We start from the raw sequence: 17,178 nt of genomic DNA on the forward strand, positions 1-17,178 counted from the left end.
GTAGCCTCTGCTCGCAGGGTAAAAGGAAGAGGGATTAGGATACAAAAGGCTATAGGTCCGGGTTCGACCCTAGGTTGCGATTTTCGTCGGCTTTTTAATAGAAACACATTCAATCTGACAGGTTAAAAATTTTCCAAGTGTCTTAAAAATGGTAGCGACAGTTTACGAATATTTCAAAGGACAACTGGGTCGTTGACGTTGTCGTAGTAGGGAGCTTTAGCAACGATGACGACGACGGCAACTATAACGTCGAAAAACAAGTTGTTTTGTAAACAGGACAACAGCTATGCAAGTGCATCACACTTTTTTGGTAATACACTGCTCGTATTTGAAGAAGATCTGCGCCTGACTTAACGTCCCTTTATGTCCTGAAACTACCGAGGAACAGACAAAAGTTTTGAAAATGGAAAATTTACAGAGATTAGGAAAGGATGTCTTTAAAATGGTTAATAATCTAAACGAACAAAAAATCAATTAATAGATTCAGTTTTCATGTAATGGGAATTATGTAGATCGAGGAGGTTCTTCATATCATAAGAAACGCGAATAGAATACCTACTAACAATCAACTTGCCTTTGCTACTCGCGTTTTCAGCAAATATTGGAGAGGTTAAGCATCAGGTTTACGTCAAGGGCTAACGCGAATTTGTACCACGTGACCAAGTTTCCTCTTTACTTGTAGTTTACGGTTCATTATTTCTACACAAGCCATAATTTAGTAGTTTTACGCAATTTTTAATCCATAAGAATTGTTTCGAGCCGTTTTCAGCTGCTTATTTTCTATTTTGAAAAATTCTTAACTTGAATCTGACGTTTACCGTTTGAAATGAAGCTTAAACCCTCTCTTGATATTACCTTGCAATACGTAATATATATCTTTGGCGTCATCCACGCTAGTTCCAAAATTGACGAGATTCGCACTTTGCGATATTTGTGATGGTGATATTAGTGATATTTGGCGTAAATACCACGAGCGATATTTCGAAATTGTTATAGGTAATTTCACGAGCTGTTAGGCGAGTGAAATTTGAGACAATTTTGAAAGATCACGAGTGGTATTTATGCCAAATATCACTACAAATCATGCTGTTATTTGTTTAAAAAGTTACTACCCACAAAGGTTTTGTAATTTTCGCATGTAGGTATTTCAAATTAAGCTGAAATACCACTGCTCTAAGCCAATCAAATTGCAGAAATTTCTCATGTAGTAGTATAAAAGTATAAACACCTTTTTGAAAAAATATAGATTCAGTGTTTATTAAGTCAGATTGTTAAGTCGGGTCAGATTGTGTTCTTTCTGAGAAACTCATTTTCGTATTTTGTGAATAATCAAAAAGGGCAACCTTACATACTTTCAACAACCCTTTAATTTGCTTAAGAAACAGTCTGTCGTCTTCTTTAAAGGATTAAAACTAAGATGAAATCATTGAAGGCGTTCGTGAGCCTTGTCTTTTTGTCCTCTCTATGGATTTCAAGCGTTAATGTTAAATCCCACCCTTAATCATGGTGACAAAGCAATGAGAGTGACTTTTTGGATGAGTTTTAAAAACTGTAGCTAAATGCTAATGTCGTCAGCAGGATTTTTTAACCAAATATCACGTTTGGTCTGGAGAGCATGCTTGATTCGAATAGTTATTAGACTTAGTTTAAAACACTGCTAACAATGCTTTGTACTACAATCATTATATGATCTCATTCTAGCAGCTAGTACCTTCTTTTTCAAAATTGTTATCGATTTTTGCTTAAAGTTCTTTCAGTGTTTTTGTCTTGTAAATTAAGTACCTTTTTTAAAATAAATTTGTATAAATATCACAGTCAAGCTATCGAAGTCAAGAATGTCTTCAAGCTGCGTTCAATGCACAGCTGTTCTAGTCTGCTCCTTCGAAGGCTACAGCGGCCTGTACTCGGACGTAGAATGGACCTTCGCGTTCATATTCACGCAGTCGCAAATGAAACGGCTTCTCAAACGTTTCCTTGGAGAATGGAGACCGCAAAAGTGCTACGATAAGTTCATACTTCTGCTCTTTGCCAGCTTTGTCAGTTTCTGTACTCCTGTCCATCAGGTATTCCAGGAAACCTGAGAAAAAGAAATTTCCTCAGAAGTTCGTTTTAAAGTAGCACCACGCAAACTTACTTTGATAGACCCAAACTCAGACAAACAAAATTGAAATTAAAATAGCGAATTCCTCACTAATGAAGAAAAAAAAAACCACACGAACAAACAAATAACAAAACTCACTCTGACATCATTCTTGTGCTGTGCTATTACGCCCTTTGGGGTTGGGCAAGTGCTAACAAAGGCTCGATGCTATCCAAAGGTGACCGGTCGTTTCGCCAACGTCACGTTCGCTAACGTCAAGTCGTTTCGCGCACGAAACAATTTAATAATAAGAAGAATAATAACTTTTTTTGGTGTCGATGTATTTAGCTTAACAGTTTTAATAAGCTAATTGGGGACTCTCTCCTAACTGCTGGAAAACTAATCTATTACATGACTTTTAAATTAATGATCTTACCTAAAACCTGAAAACTATATACAAATGTACGTGACTCAGGATTTACACAGGTCACAGCAGTTACTATTATTATCTATATGGCTCGAAAGGTCCACACCGCGTATATGTTTCTTGAATGCTTTGAGGCTTGTTAAGTTTCTTAGCTTACCACTGACCTTCGACGAAATAAAAGGTCCCTGGTACCGCAGCGAATACCTCCCATAGGCCACTGTATCAAAGTGGGGTAGTTCAAAATCCGAGTTTTTCAGGCGTTGTTGTGTACTATTGATCCTGCATGAGCAACTCAGAATCACACCCTGGTGACAACCAGTATTTTACTTTATACATTAGTATTGCAATTGAAAAACGAGTGCTGTACATATAACTCGTTATTTAAGCTATTGTTTTTTTGGGGGGGAACTGACCCAGCACGTTGGCGAACCGACTTAATGCGTTGGCGAACAGGACGTTTGCGAAACGACTCGTAGGCGAAAGGACCGTTAATCTAACCAAAACTCACTCACAAGGTACTTAACGGCCATACTGGAAGAGATATAGAGACGCACTGGGATAAGACAAACAAATGAAATAACCATTTTTGCCAATGCCTCTCTGCTCTCCAGCATGACTGTTTTATACCACCCACTCATATGGCAATTCCTTACGATATGATGAGATGAAGAGAAGTATTGGCCGGTTTGCACCAGCCTGTAAATATACAAAAGGTTCACTTCAAAAGGTTTTGTTTCCATTAGAAAAGCATTTTGTTGCTCTCGCTACATTTCAAGCACCTCCATAAAGTAACAAAAATAAATATAACGTGATAAAAAAAACCACAGAGCAGGCTATTTACCAGCAAGGCCAAGAAGTTACTTTCGGGACTACCGAGAAACAATTACAAATCTATCTAGTGGATAGAGTAAGACATAAATCTGCCTTGTGAGTTCCTCAGCCTAAGTCACTCTGCCTTCCTGAAAACTTGCCTTGGGCCCGTTTCTCGAAATTCCCGATAACTTTTCGGGCCCGAAAAGCTGTTTTACGTTTGCCGTGTTTGCATTCAAGATCAAAGTTTCAATATTAAATTTTGAAGAAGATTAGATACAATGAAAGTATCAGTTAAGCAAAATTGGCCGTTTGTGAGAAAGGAACTGTGCTACTGTTCAACAGTTGATTTTAAAATTTGCCTTCGGATACGAGAAGTTACCGGGCCTTTCGAGAAACAGGTCCCTGGTTGGTAACAGATGCTATTTTACCTGGACACGTTGTCATGTGTTCTTGAGCCCATTTGTACTTAGCAAGGCTTGTAAACACCTTCAACACGGCACAATGGACATCTTCAAAAGGTTGTCTGGAAAGGTCCAAAAGGGTCTGCAGTGGATTCGACGTCATGGCAGTGAAGAGCGACTTTGCAAGCAACGATAGCTCATCAGAAGGAACATTGGGTGAATAAAATATAGATACCAGTGCTTCTAATGATCTACTTCTTATGTCAGCATCAGAAGATCTGATGTTCGAACACAAAATTTTCATCACCTCGTCATTACAGATTGTGTTGTCAAAGACAACCCTCAAGCCTGCCTCTGACAGTGAAATAGCACCGACTGTTTCTATTGCAATAAGCTTAGGTGCTGGATCACAAGCTGTCAGGAAGGAGAAAACATTCTGTAGGAAAGCAGGGTACTGCTCTGTCACCTCCACTGGTCTGGATTGAGCTAGAAAGCCAAAAAACCTGATGATGCCTAAAGGGTAAAAAAAAATAAGATACTGTATTTATTTGATTAACCGCCCTGGGCCCTTATTAGATTTTTGGACGTTGAGAGTACGCGCTTATTCGAGGCTGGGTGCTTATTAAATTTTCAACATTTTCAGCAAGTGTAGTATGTTTATTTTGCAACAAAATAATAAATGGTACTAACAAATCATGAAGATGTAACAAGGCAAGGTTTCTGTAAAATACTCTGAAGAAAACTCCGTCTTATGGAAGTCTCTTATTAGTACTTATTCAATTTTGGGAGGGTGGGGGGGGGGGAAAGTGGGTGGGATGGGGGTGGGCACTTATTTGAATCTGACTGGGAGTGGGAGGGACGTGGGGTGGGGGTGGGTGCTTAGTCGAGGCTGGGTGCTTGTTAACGTTCTGCCTTTAGGACAGGTGCTTATTCGAGGTGGGCGCTAATTTGAGGTTAGGCGTTTATTCGAATAAATAAGGTACTTTAAGTTTGTAAACAATATAAAAAATTCATCACTTAATGAAGTTTCGAACTCAAATCTTCTTTCATGACAGACGAAAGGCACCCCAAACTGCTTTTTAAAGAAGCTGTACCAGTTTTAACACTTTCAACACTGTTAACAAAATCCTTCCATAGCCCAAAGACTAAAATTAAGGCTGCTTTCAACAGGCTGTACAGTTGACATGGAAACTAATTTGTTGTTAGCCTGCCAGGTATGGATCAAGATGATTATGTCCTCTTTGGTTAAATAGGAAATGTCATCAGAAAACAAACATGTGTTGTAGTTTTTTCCTTTCAGTCACTTTTGTCAATAAACTTTGCAGCGGTACCTACTGATTTAGGGTACAGTGGTGTATTTCCATTGACTTTCCATGAGTGAAGTTAAGTGTAAAATTACAACAAAAATGGCCTTCAAAATCATCTCTTTTATGCTGAATGTCAACAACTCTAAGTACTGACTGGAAAGTATTTACAATCCAATTCCAGTTGGTTGAATTCACCATTTAAACCAGCTTCCTTAATATAACTCTTTTTGTTGTACAGTACTTTCAGGTTTTAAGCTTAAAAAGCTGTCAAACACAATAGAATGCCACAATAAATAATGTCAATGATAACATGTCCTACTACTTTCAAGAGATGGGGGAGGGAAGCATTATTTCTTGAACAAAGGCTAATAATCGAGCTCACTCATGAGATTACCTGTTGTGAGAGCATTAATGGCTACTGCAAAAAATACCATAATAATATTCTGAATTCACTGTTGGGGCACTGCTTCATGTAAGCCCTACTTTTGCAGTATCTTTTCTGTACGATTTTGAACATACACTGTACAATGCATCAGTTTGTTGAAAAATTCCCTATTCAGCCTACCAGTATTTGCCCACAAACACAACTGTGCTAACGTTAGTACCTTTGTGTTTTTAATACATTGAGGAGTCTGGCAATGAGGACTAAAGGACTCTTAAATAATTAGAAACAGAGCAACAGGTTCTAGTGCAAGCCTCCAAAATGTACCCTTAATTGTGCTATTGTAACAAAAAAGGCCAGAATTATTATGCATTATAGATTACTATGGTATTTTTGGAAATCAGCCAAAACTGCACACGCACAAACGATAATGTGAATGTGAGGTTTACATGAAGCTTTACCCAAATGGCAATTTCATTTACAAAAATATTATGGTACTTTTCAAAGTGGCATATTTGGAGAGAATTCTCAATTCTAGACACTTACTTGGTAACATAAGAGACATCAGAGGGTCAGCATCACCACTTAGTAAAAGGTTATACAGCCTTTTGACTACACCAATCTCTTCAGCAAACATCAGACCATTTTTCCCTGAATCAGCCATCTGTGTTAGTAGTTCAATGCAGTTTAAACGGAGCAACATATCATCACCATCTAGCTCTTTTCCAAGCTTCTCCAGGATTCCACACCTTTTGCAGTATTCAAAGGCTCTGTCAGACAAAGCCTGGATAGTGACTATCAACTCGTATACTCTGAAGCGAATGACATCTTTTTTCAACAGAAGGGCCTCGAATTCACTTTTAATCTGGTGTTGAAATAAAAGTTCGAGTCCTGAATCATGTTTAGCGGTATTGACCAGAGTTTTTGTAGCTAACTTTGCACAGGAAAGGTTCTCATCGCTCAGAGCACGAACGGTGTAAACCAGGACATCAACGTTGCCTAGAAGAGCTTCAAGCCCATTTATTGTAGCAGAACATCTTTCCAGTTCACTCAAACAAAGCTCACGGACTTCAAACACTGGATGATTCATTCCTTCGATGACAAAGTCGTGGTACTGCGTTATGACTGCGTCTGCTTTTTCCAAAGACAGCAGTTTCTTTAGGATTCCTTTGCACACATCAATTTGTTCTTCGTTTTTAGCGCTTAAACACCCGAAAAGCAAATGTACCGGGATGTGGGGTACCAACTCCCTAAGACTGAAGGAAGGGCTGTTGAAAAGCGCACTGAGGTCCTGTAAGGCTGCCATCAGTTCTTGGCCAGATGAAATTGAAATTCTTTGAACAATTTCCGCACACTTCTCGGCAGCCATCTTTGTCAAAGATGAGCCCACGATGATTTTGCTCTAGCGGTGTGCGCCCGAACAGAAGGTAAGTACGTCATGTATTGGGAATAATTTTTACCGCTGTAGGAAGCCCTTCCAAAAAAAATTTCATTACATGTTCAGGTAGCTGAACACAGTTTCTCTAGCCTGTGTATAGCCGTCCCCTCCGCTCATAAAAAGGGAGGGGACGGCTGTACACAGGCTAAGTTTTATTTATCATGAGGACATATGCAGCCGAGCTCTTGGCCGAGGACAAGCTGAGAAAAATGCGCAGAAGTTGTCAGTAGAAATACTGTACAGTCGAACCTCTATATAACGAACCTAAGGCCTGAAAAAGAACCTCGATAAAAAGAAAACCTTGGTATAGCGAACACATTTTGCCAGTCCCTTGACCCTTCGTTATATCGAGGTTCCCGTTGTATCCTGTTTTGGTCGCCTTTGAAAGAGCGTGATCTCAGCGCGCGCACAAGGGTTATCGGGGGCGCCAACCGCGGAGGAACAAGGATCGGACGTCAGTATTAAGAGGCGCACAATGCTGCCGCTTCAGTCCTTGATTCATCTCACTTCACCCACTCAGATCAATGAAGGGGTTCGAAAAACGTGGGTCTCGGAAAATTTTGCCCCGATCTCGAAATCTCGGAAGCTTTTTTAATGAGTCTTGTAGTTTCGTTTTCGAGTTTGATACAATTTTTTCGTCTTAAATAGAGTCTATTTTTTTCTCGGATTTGTCATTTTTTCGTTTGGTTTCTAGAAGTCTAGCCTGAGAAAACAGCCAACATTTGGCGACGCTGCCACTGGCTTCCCCGCCAAATGACGTCTGAGAAACGAGCGCAGAAATTCCATACTGTGGCCTGCGTACCATGGCGGTTTTGTCGAACCGGGCGCACGAGCGGCGAAGCCGCGAGAAAAATAAAGTTGCTCCAGCCCCAAACTCCGCGTGGTTTCTCTGCCCTCGCCCTCCTTTATTACTTAGCGCGCCCAACGATAACCGCCATGCTACGCAGGCTATCCATACTGATGACCCGTCACTACCCGGATCTGGGTAGTGCTTTCACCGTTTTCAAACTTTACGCAACAACCTCCAACAACATGCAACAGGGTGTGCAAACGGACGCAACATGTAACATCCAACAATGTTGGGAGTTGTTGGCCAACAATGTTGAGTCCGTTTGCACGAGGCTTAAGGATGAAAGAAACAAGGCTTAACGTCACCGCTCAATGACGCGACCATCTGAACCGAGAAAGGGGATTTAGTCACAGCTGGCATGATCTCACCAGATTTTTAAATGAGACTTTGGTTGTTGACAATTTACATCGGAAAACCAGTTGGTTCACGGTTTGGCTAAATGGTGAGCAATTTCGTCCAGAAATCGCGTTTACTATTTCTACAAATCAGTTCTATTTACCGAAAAACGGCCGCGAAAGCCTGAAACTGGTATCAAAGATGGCTTTGAAGAAACTGAACACGAATTTCCGTTTGGAATATTCCGTCCGGAAAAACTGGACTACCTTTTTAAATGTTTCGTTGCGTCAGAAAAATTCTCGCAGGAACGAACCAAAAAGTCGTGGACTTTCCAACTGAATTTTCCCGAAGCATGTTGTAAATGGTAAACAACCCTTGGTTGATGGTCCGGCCAGAGTTTGAATTCACGGCCTCCCGCTCACCTGAGATGAACTCTCCCAACTTAGCTAACCGGGCGGCGTGCTTGTGGGGAAATGTAAGAACGCTTGTTTTGCAGTCTTCTTACGGGCAATAGGGAGCTTAAGCAACAAAGACGGAGATGGCTATGAAAACGTCACTTAAAAGTGAAGTCGCGCTGCGTCAAACTTTATCGCGGTCATTCCATCTCGTTCGATTCGTCAAATGTTAACATTTTTTCCTGGAGGCTACAAGTTTGATCGGCTAGGCGTCTAAATTGTCGCGCGATAAAGGTGTTTCCGTTTAAACGCACGAATTTTCGATCGATGTAGCCTGCCTCGCAGACGCTCTAAACCTATATGGTTTAGACAAGTGCGTGGGCCGACTGCAATGCAGGCTAGTCCGGTGCCGTGTCATAGTAGCCTTAAACTCCCTACTTGATGATTTGACGCTGGCGGGGAAATAACTTACTTTTGGTCACTGTACTCCTTACTCTACAGAACAGCTTCTGTTTTGTGTATTGTTAGGTAGTTACGTGACAGACGTTCGAAAGGGAAAGGGAAAGGGAAGGGAGTTTCGGCGCGAGACCGCCGGCGAGGGAGAAGGGAGGAGGGGAACCCCTGCAAGGACGCTATTGTTTGTTAGGTTGTCTCATTTTTTTAATTGCTTTCTTTACCTTCACTTATTTCCTGCCTCGATTTTTTTGCTAATAGTCCTTATTCACTACATCCGCCATCTTTGCACGCGATTTAGGATCGATGAGATAAATGCAATGTCACGTGGGATTTAAGGGGGGCAACCAAATGATAAAATTTGCCAATACGAGTGATCGCAATCGAATTTGATCATTCTGTGAAGACAAGATGATGGCGGGTATCGTGAATAAGGTCTATTTGTTGGGTACTTGTATTGCAACTTGTAAATAAAGTTTTTGTTATAGTTTGTTTGCTTGTAAAGGGAAATTTAAATACGTCTTAACGAAAAATAAAAGAGCGAAATTAAATCCGTTTTGCATTGAATGCCATACGACGACGAAAAACAAAATACAAATCCGTTTTTCAGTATGTGTTATAGGAAAACGAAATATAAGAATCCCTCTACCAGTGCCATATGAAAACAAAACTCGAAAGGGAAAATTCAAATACGTATTCCAAAAACATAACAATACAAGATGCCACGGAAGACATGGAATTCCGTTTTCCAATGCCATACAAAAACGAAAATTAAATTTTAATTCCATTTTCCCATGCCTTTGAAAATCGGTTGGCACGGCTGTGTTTGATGTCGTCACCCATTTCTCGTCCCCATCTCTTCCCTTCCTTGTTTGTGGGTAGGAGCTTTGCGTGACGACCCTACAAAAACACTTTGTTTTGTCACATTACGGACTCAAACCAAGGTGCTTTCTGACGGTGCTAACAACGTCGGAGACATGCATAAATTCCTGCAGAGTAGTGTTCCTGCTTCTAAACATGACTATTCCATTGTTCAGTGTTGAATCAATGATTGTAACACAGTATGGGGTCCCAATTTCGTCATGGTAAGCGTAGCACTCATTTGTACTACCTTGCAATAGGCAATGTGTGGTGATACCTGAAAATATCAATTGAAAGGAGAATAGACATTCAACAGGATGAATAACATCCTTCATTTTGTCACCCTTTTTTTAAAAGGCTGGTTTCGAAGGCGAACGAAGGAAAGCGCAAAGCGAGCAAGGAGCGCGAGACACGCGCGATGGCGGAAGGCGCAGAAAAGATAAAATTGAATGGAACAAACAGTGGGGTGTGGACAGGCGTCCTTTTTTCTACGCCTTCCCCCACCGCGCGTGTCTCGAGCTCTACGCCTGTTTCGTGCTTCGCTCGCCTGAAAAACGCCAATAAATCGCGCCTGCTCTGAAGGCTAAGCGTGCCAAATGAGCCAATCTTGTTTTTTGATTGGCTACTCGAGCGGGCAAGATGGACTAGTGGCCGATCCAGGGGAGGGGCCCGGGGGTTCCGCCCCCCTTATTTTTAGACCAAACTGAGGTTCAAAAGGCGGTAAAAAAATTTGTTTGAGAAAGATCTGAAATGAATGGCAGAATGATGAATGTATCAGTATGTATATAATAAAAACAAAAACAATACCACATGGAAAGTGTTTTGTACGATATTTACGCACTCATCATTCGTAAATAGGGAGTTTAAGAAAAAGGAAAACGACGGCCGGTGTGATAACGTCACTTAAAAAGCACATTCGCGTTACTTCAAACTTTATCGCGCTTATTCCATCTCGTCCAATTCGTCAAATGATGGCAAATTTTTCTGAAGTTGAATTCTAAAGGAATGTGTCGAAGTAAAGAAAAAGAAAAAGAAAGTCGTTGTCTTTTGTTCACGGTCTCCACAAAGCGCATCTCAGGGTCTGGACGACCGGGCCCCCTCCTTATCTAAGGGTCTAGATGACCGGAACCCCTCCTTATCTCAAGGTCTGAAACTGGAACTGTATAGTGCTATGCTACATACACTGTAACACAAGTCTCGCGATAATATTCAAAATCGCCAATATCTCTTTCACTGGCTCTTTCACTTACCTGCTTCTCGAAGTTCTGATGACAGCTGTAGTACCACATCACAATGCTCCTTTTGTTGCGGTGTTTGACAAACAACAGCCACCTTAATAGGAGCCAGACGTGGGTGCAGATGAAGCACTGTGTACACGCCTACATTGCCACTCTCGTTTGAACGCTCCTTTTCCAGGTATGCATCCATCAAAAACGAAAGAAATCCTTTAGCAAGAGCAGAGGGTGCATGTTAAAAAAGCAATTTCAAACACACACATACTGCAAAACAGCTGTACCTTTAGCCTATGTTCACATCCTACAGTATAGCTCTTGCGCCGGCACGAACACCACGCCGGATTAGCCTCCTCCGCAGGCTTCACCATAGACTTCAAAACAGTCGGGTTTTTTCTCAAAACCAGTGAAGAAATCGGTAAAGCGTGACGTAAAAGTCTTAAGCCCGCGAAGCGCGCAAGTCCAGACCTTTTGTTTGACTGCTCGCGCGTACTTGAATGCGCAAAAATACGGACTGTTTTGCAGTCTAGCTTCACTGTGCTCTTGTAGAGAACAAGTTGGAGAATGGGGAGAGAACAGAAAGTGACGGTCAGTGTAACCGTTACAATATGAGTTGCCTGCGGAGGAGGCTAATAGGTGAACGACTTTGTGACGCCAAGGCCCGTTGCTGTTCATACTATATACGATAGCTTTGATAGCTTCGTGTCTACACGAAAACCATCCAGTGTAGTGTGAAGATAGCCTTTAAGGAGCTGAAAATTCATCAAAATTAAGTACCGTTAAAAGACCTTAAAATGATCAAAAATATTAAAGCTCAAAACATTAAAAGGGACGGTATATATAACACATCAAATAGAAAAGAAGGCAAGGATTAGCAAACCTAAAAAAGATAAAAAATGAATTAGGAGCCCATGGGCACTTTCGGTTTTTTGTAAACTTGACTTGTTAGCCTAACATTGACAAACTGTCTGACCTACATACATATATTACACTGTAAAATACAATAGGATTGAATATAGATATTGTAGAAAACGTACTTCAGCCACTTAAGACAGAATCCATTAGTAAATTGAGTAATTCTAAAATTCAGTGGACAAAAAATCTTGAACCAGAATAATTTTGATCATATTGCATTCTTTTTCACATTTTTCAAGGGCTATAGACGTAATTAGTAATCTGTAATAACACCAAAGAAAATTTCTTATGAGCGCACGCGAAAACAAATTTCCAATTTCACAAAATGACATCTTACACATGAAATTTTCAGAATTTTATCTGTGTTTTCACATTTTGTGTGAAATTGACATTTATTTTCTCAGGCTATCATGAGAAATTGTCTTTGGTGTTATTACAGATAACTAGTTATACCCATAGCCCTTGAAAAGTGTAAAAAAAGAATGAGATATTGTTTAAATTATTGTGGTACAACGTTTTTGTCCACTGAAAATTAAACTTACTCAATTTCCCATTGGATTCTGTCTTAAAGTTTCACTTATAAGCCCCCCTCCTCCCACCTATAAGGTCATCGACCTGTCAACAAAAGAATACATCAAGCCATTTTAAGCCCCCTGGCCCTAATATAAGTCCCCCCCGCCCCCCTCCCCACCATCTAGCTTGCATTGAAATAAAATTGATTTATTAATGGAGCTTTGAAGTCCAAATAACCAGTAACTGCAAAACGTATTTTGATCAGCACTGCTATAGCTTGTTTTGAAGTGCTCTTTTTCTCATATAGACCCCCTCAGATATAAGCCCCTCTGTTTACAGGCCTTCCTAAAACACCTTATGAAGATGTATAAGCTCAGGGCTTATATAAAGCAGCAGTTTACGCTATCCAATTTTACACTGTCTTAAGGCCTGGCCCCGGTTGTTCAAAAGTTGGATAGTGCTATCAATGGGATAAATCGCTAACCAGCGTAGGAGTACGAAAACCAAATGCTTTGTCGACTGGATAGTGATAATTTTTATATTCAGAGGATAGCGCTATCCCATTTTTGAACAACTGGTGCCTGGTGAGTTGGCCAGGACATATTCTAATACCTTTATTAAGGTCAGTTTTGATCTGGATGGCATGTAACTTTGATTCTTCACTAAAGGGAAGTTCACTGCATTGCTTGGTGTCCATGTGTTGATGAAGATCAGATATAACAATCACGGAATCAACTGTTTCTTGTCCCCATGGAAATGCATACTGGAGAGAGATGCGAGCATTTTTAACATAATGACCTTGAAGCATGATGATAATGATGACTATTGATGATGATGATGATGATGATGATGATGATGATGATGATGATAACAAAAGCTGATATACAGAGAACTCCTCGACATCATCATCATCAGTATCATTAGTTACAAGATTTACAACATCAAAAAAGATATACGAAAACAAAGAAATAATCATTGGTACAATAAAAACCTTGTTTCAGGTAAATCCCCCTCTAGTGAGTGACCACAGGGCCACCAACTCTATGACAACAGTTTAAGAGAGTCTGTAACAACCAAATGTGTTACACCACATGGTAAAAACAAACAAAACAACAACAACAAGTCAGAAGAGGTGTGACAGTAACAGTTGGAGCTGGCTACCAAATTGGCAGTTAATGTAATTCACTCTTCAATTGAAAGTCTTCAGAAATTAAAGAAAATGTCAAAAGATGTAGTAAAAATAAAAGCATTTTTTAGGTGGCAAGAGTAGAGTAAACATTATTGGGTAATTTTTACTGTCAATATTCTCTGTTTAGATCTTTTAAGATCTTTGATTTTTATCAAATTTTATATTCATTTTTCTTTATTTTTTACAGCTTTTGATATTTCTTGTTAAGCACTTTAGAGCCATGTATAATACACTATATAAATAATGAATTAGTTTTAGTATTGTAAAGACCTGCAAAAACTTTGTTAGGCTCAGCACAACAGAATCCCTACATAACAAAGACAGGAAAATGATAAGCAATCATTGGATTCAGCTTTGATATGATATGAAGAAGTATGAATGGAGGAGGGTGTTATTTGCCAAGACTGAAGGCAGAAGGCATGGGCACTGTTCATGTAAGTGTCCCTCCCTAGTTTGTACTTGGTAACCTCACCTGTACAGAAGTTTGACTGGTCAAACCAGGTTCAAGATCTACCTGCTCTTCATACAGACTGTAATTTGAGCGAGTGTTGGCAAATCTTCTCCACCAAACAAGCCTCTGTCTTTTCCAATGATTTATCCAATCATTTGCTCTATTTTCAGAACAAATGAACTGAAGAAACATTTCCTCCATTACACAAGATCTACATTGAGAAAGATATCAATGTGAGGGGACAAATTTTAAATCTGAAGCCTTTAAGGTGACTCGACCCAGTTTTTTTGGGGGGTACCATCCTACTTTAAAGCTTTCTGGTATCCCCACCTTTACTTTTATTGTAAGTCTAACACATAGAATGGATAACATATAGATCAATCTACAACATAACACAAAATTTTTGGTGATCGGAGTAAATGTCACCTGGTTATAATGCCACGCCCCTTTGAGGTCTGAGTCGAAAACCTGCTGTTGCCGGCATTTTTTCGTCAAAATCTCTTGGCTACACATAGTGCGCATTAGTGCCTTGCGCTGAACAGAGTTTCAGCAAAATCGCAAAGACCCAATTCGAGAAATTCAACGGTTTCCCAATTTAGGTCATAATTTATGCGAAAATGATAACCAAACTTTACATGGATTACATCTAATAAACTATGAGATTCATCTCTTTATTTTGAGCATCGTTATAACAGATGGGTCCTTGCAAGTCTGCAAAACAATTTAGGGCCTTGTAAACGCGCGGGATTTCAAGCAAAGCAAACATATAGAAATTATAGTTTTCGCTATTTGTTGACGTTTGTCAGCGTTTAAGAGTCAATCTCACGAAAAAAGCATTTTCTTAAAAATTCGTAGTTTTTTTTCCTTCAAATTTTTTCAGGGCCACAATTGATTAACTAACTACCCGGACTCTGAATTTCATGGTCATTGAAAAACTGTGACATTACCTTCTATAAGCCCAAACTTGAGTAAACATTGAAGATTTTTAGCGTTTTGGCTGAGTTTGTGCTTTGGGAGTTGTCTATTGTTTCTAGTCTGTCATGATACTGCATTCTTGTTCAGCACGCGTGCAATGACCGCGCTTGCTTATCATTTTCACATATATTATAACCTAAATTTGGAAACCGTTGAATTTCTCGAATTGGGTCTTTGCGATTTTGCTGAAACTCTGTTCAGCGCAAGGCACTAATGCGCACTATGTGTAGCCGAGAGATTTTGACGAAAAAATGCCGGCAACAGCAGATTTTCGACTCAGACCTCAAAGGGGCGTGGCATTATAACCAGGTGACATGTACTCCGATCGCCAAAAATTTTATGTTATGTTGTAGATTGATCTATGTTATCCATTCTATGTGTTAGACTTACGATAAAAGTAAAGGTGGGGATACCAGAAAGCTTCAAAGTAGGATGGTACCCCCTAAAAAATACTGAGTCGAGTCACCTTAAGAGAAGAGGATGACCTATGCGATGACCGGACACAACATAACTCACAATGGCCTGCTCTCCAGTTAGCTTGATTAGCTCAATGGATAGAGCATTGCGTCCGGTCATCGCAAAGGTCAGGGTTCAATCCCAAGTAGAGCCTGAAATTATTTTAGGTTCTCTTTCAACCATGTACACTGTACCTGTGAAGATCATGTTCACTTTCATCTTTCCATCCACAGTTCAAAATATGATTCATTTCATTTATCTCAATTCATGTCCATCTCATTTATAGAAAAAAAGATTTCAAGACAAACTGATTGGTTTAAAACAGATTTCCTTGCTCAACTCTCTCCCAAATTTTCACTAGCACCAACAAGACAGCTTCATTTGATAAAATTCAAAGTCTCTCGATTACACTTATCAAGACCATGCTATGAGTAACGGTGAGAAAAATTTTGCCAGCACTGTAGCCAGATGGAAATTCTCAGTCAGAGAGTGCTATTAGGCCCTTCTCAGCTACTCATTCATGTGGTACAAAACTGCCAAACTGGAGAGCAAGGGACGCACTGAGACAAGACAAACAAAAGGCTTACATCATTTAAAATTTTCCCTTGTTTGTCTTGTTCCACTGCATCTCCTGCTCTCTAGCATATGTATATACATATGCTCTCTTTCCATATGCACGCCTCTAAATCTCTCTATTAGCTAACATACCTCACATACGAAATAAGACTGTATTGAGAATTAGGACTTAAACACATTAATAATAACGAAGCAAAGAAAATCAGGAAAGTTCAAGTTGCTGGGTATATGCCCTAAGGTGGATTTCCACTGTCATTTAATAAGTATGTGCATATTTTATGGATGTATGCACATAAAAATTGTGTGATAGTGGAAAGTCACTCTTAAGTACATTGTAGGTGGAGAATGTTTTGCTTTTGTTTCCAATTAAAATAGCCAGGGTTTATGCTCATAGTAGCCCAGGAAATCCCCAGTACCTGGCCTTATGAACGGTCCAGCTCAGGGTTAATTATATGTTTGCATGTACATATAGGACGAAGCATTGTGCTATAATTTATTATCACTCATCCACTTACAGTCGAGTCTTAGTTTCACTTGTCTAGTAGATGGCATACCTAAAAATATATTTATCCTTTTCTGGGTTCCCAAAGTATTTTCTGTTTCTCGCAATCCCAAAAGGTTTTTGGATCCCAGGAATGAACCTTACCAATGAGGTAAGAATGTTGGCATTCTCAGAAGTCCACTCGGTTGAAATTGTAGGCTTCTCGCTTTTCCCAAGATCACTGATCACGTTCCCTTTATCGTGTTCATTTCCCACATAACTACGGGCAGACGATTCATTTTGACCATTCAGTGTATGGATAATTTCTCCAGTCGTTTCAAAGCCATAAATGTTTGCTTTTGACTGAACCACATCACACCACCAAGAATTTCTCAAGTTACGCCTCAGCTCTGTGCCGAGAGGTCCAAATTGGTAAGTGTACGTTGTTCCAACGCAGGATTCCATTGAAAATCCACGGGTTTCGCAGAGTCTTATAACCTTCTCAAGCAAACTACGAGACATGAAGAAGATTTGGATGGTCAAGATACTCACATCTTGTAGAGAATTATAAGGAAAGTCTCCAGGAGATTTTACGAAATCCGGCAAAGTTTTGCCGCCGACTTTGCCGCCATCTTTGATCCTCGTTG

General features: G+C 40.0%; 2 protein-coding genes across 2 annotated transcripts; both read right to left on the reverse strand.

Annotated features, from left to right (window-relative positions):
* Positions 1-1,229: 1,229 nt before the first annotated feature.
* LOC140937632 (26S proteasome non-ATPase regulatory subunit 5-like) lies at positions 1,230-6,785 on the reverse strand. The gene is made up of 3 exons (XM_073387188.1): positions 5,957-6,785; positions 3,749-4,234; positions 1,230-2,077 (listed from the first exon to the last, which is right to left on the reverse strand). The coding sequence occupies exons 1-3, from the start codon at positions 6,777-6,779 to the stop codon at positions 1,869-1,871; spliced, it is 1,518 nt and encodes a 505-aa protein (XP_073243289.1). The 5' UTR covers positions 6,780-6,785; the 3' UTR covers positions 1,230-1,868.
* Positions 6,786-9,080: 2,295 nt separating this feature from the next.
* On the reverse strand, positions 9,081-17,175 carry LOC140937623 (DNA polymerase subunit gamma-2, mitochondrial-like). The gene is made up of 5 exons (XM_073387177.1): positions 16,605-17,175; positions 14,065-14,254; positions 13,016-13,166; positions 10,994-11,188; positions 9,081-10,020 (listed from the first exon to the last, which is right to left on the reverse strand). The coding sequence occupies exons 1-5, from the start codon at positions 17,051-17,053 to the stop codon at positions 9,809-9,811; spliced, it is 1,197 nt and encodes a 398-aa protein (XP_073243278.1). The 5' UTR covers positions 17,054-17,175; the 3' UTR covers positions 9,081-9,808.
* Positions 17,176-17,178: the final 3 nt, after the last annotated feature.

The sequence above is a fragment of the Porites lutea genome, chromosome 5 (assembly GCF_958299795.1).
Source record: "Porites lutea chromosome 5, jaPorLute2.1, whole genome shotgun sequence".
NCBI classification, from domain to species: domain Eukaryota; kingdom Metazoa; phylum Cnidaria; class Anthozoa; order Scleractinia; family Poritidae; genus Porites; species Porites lutea.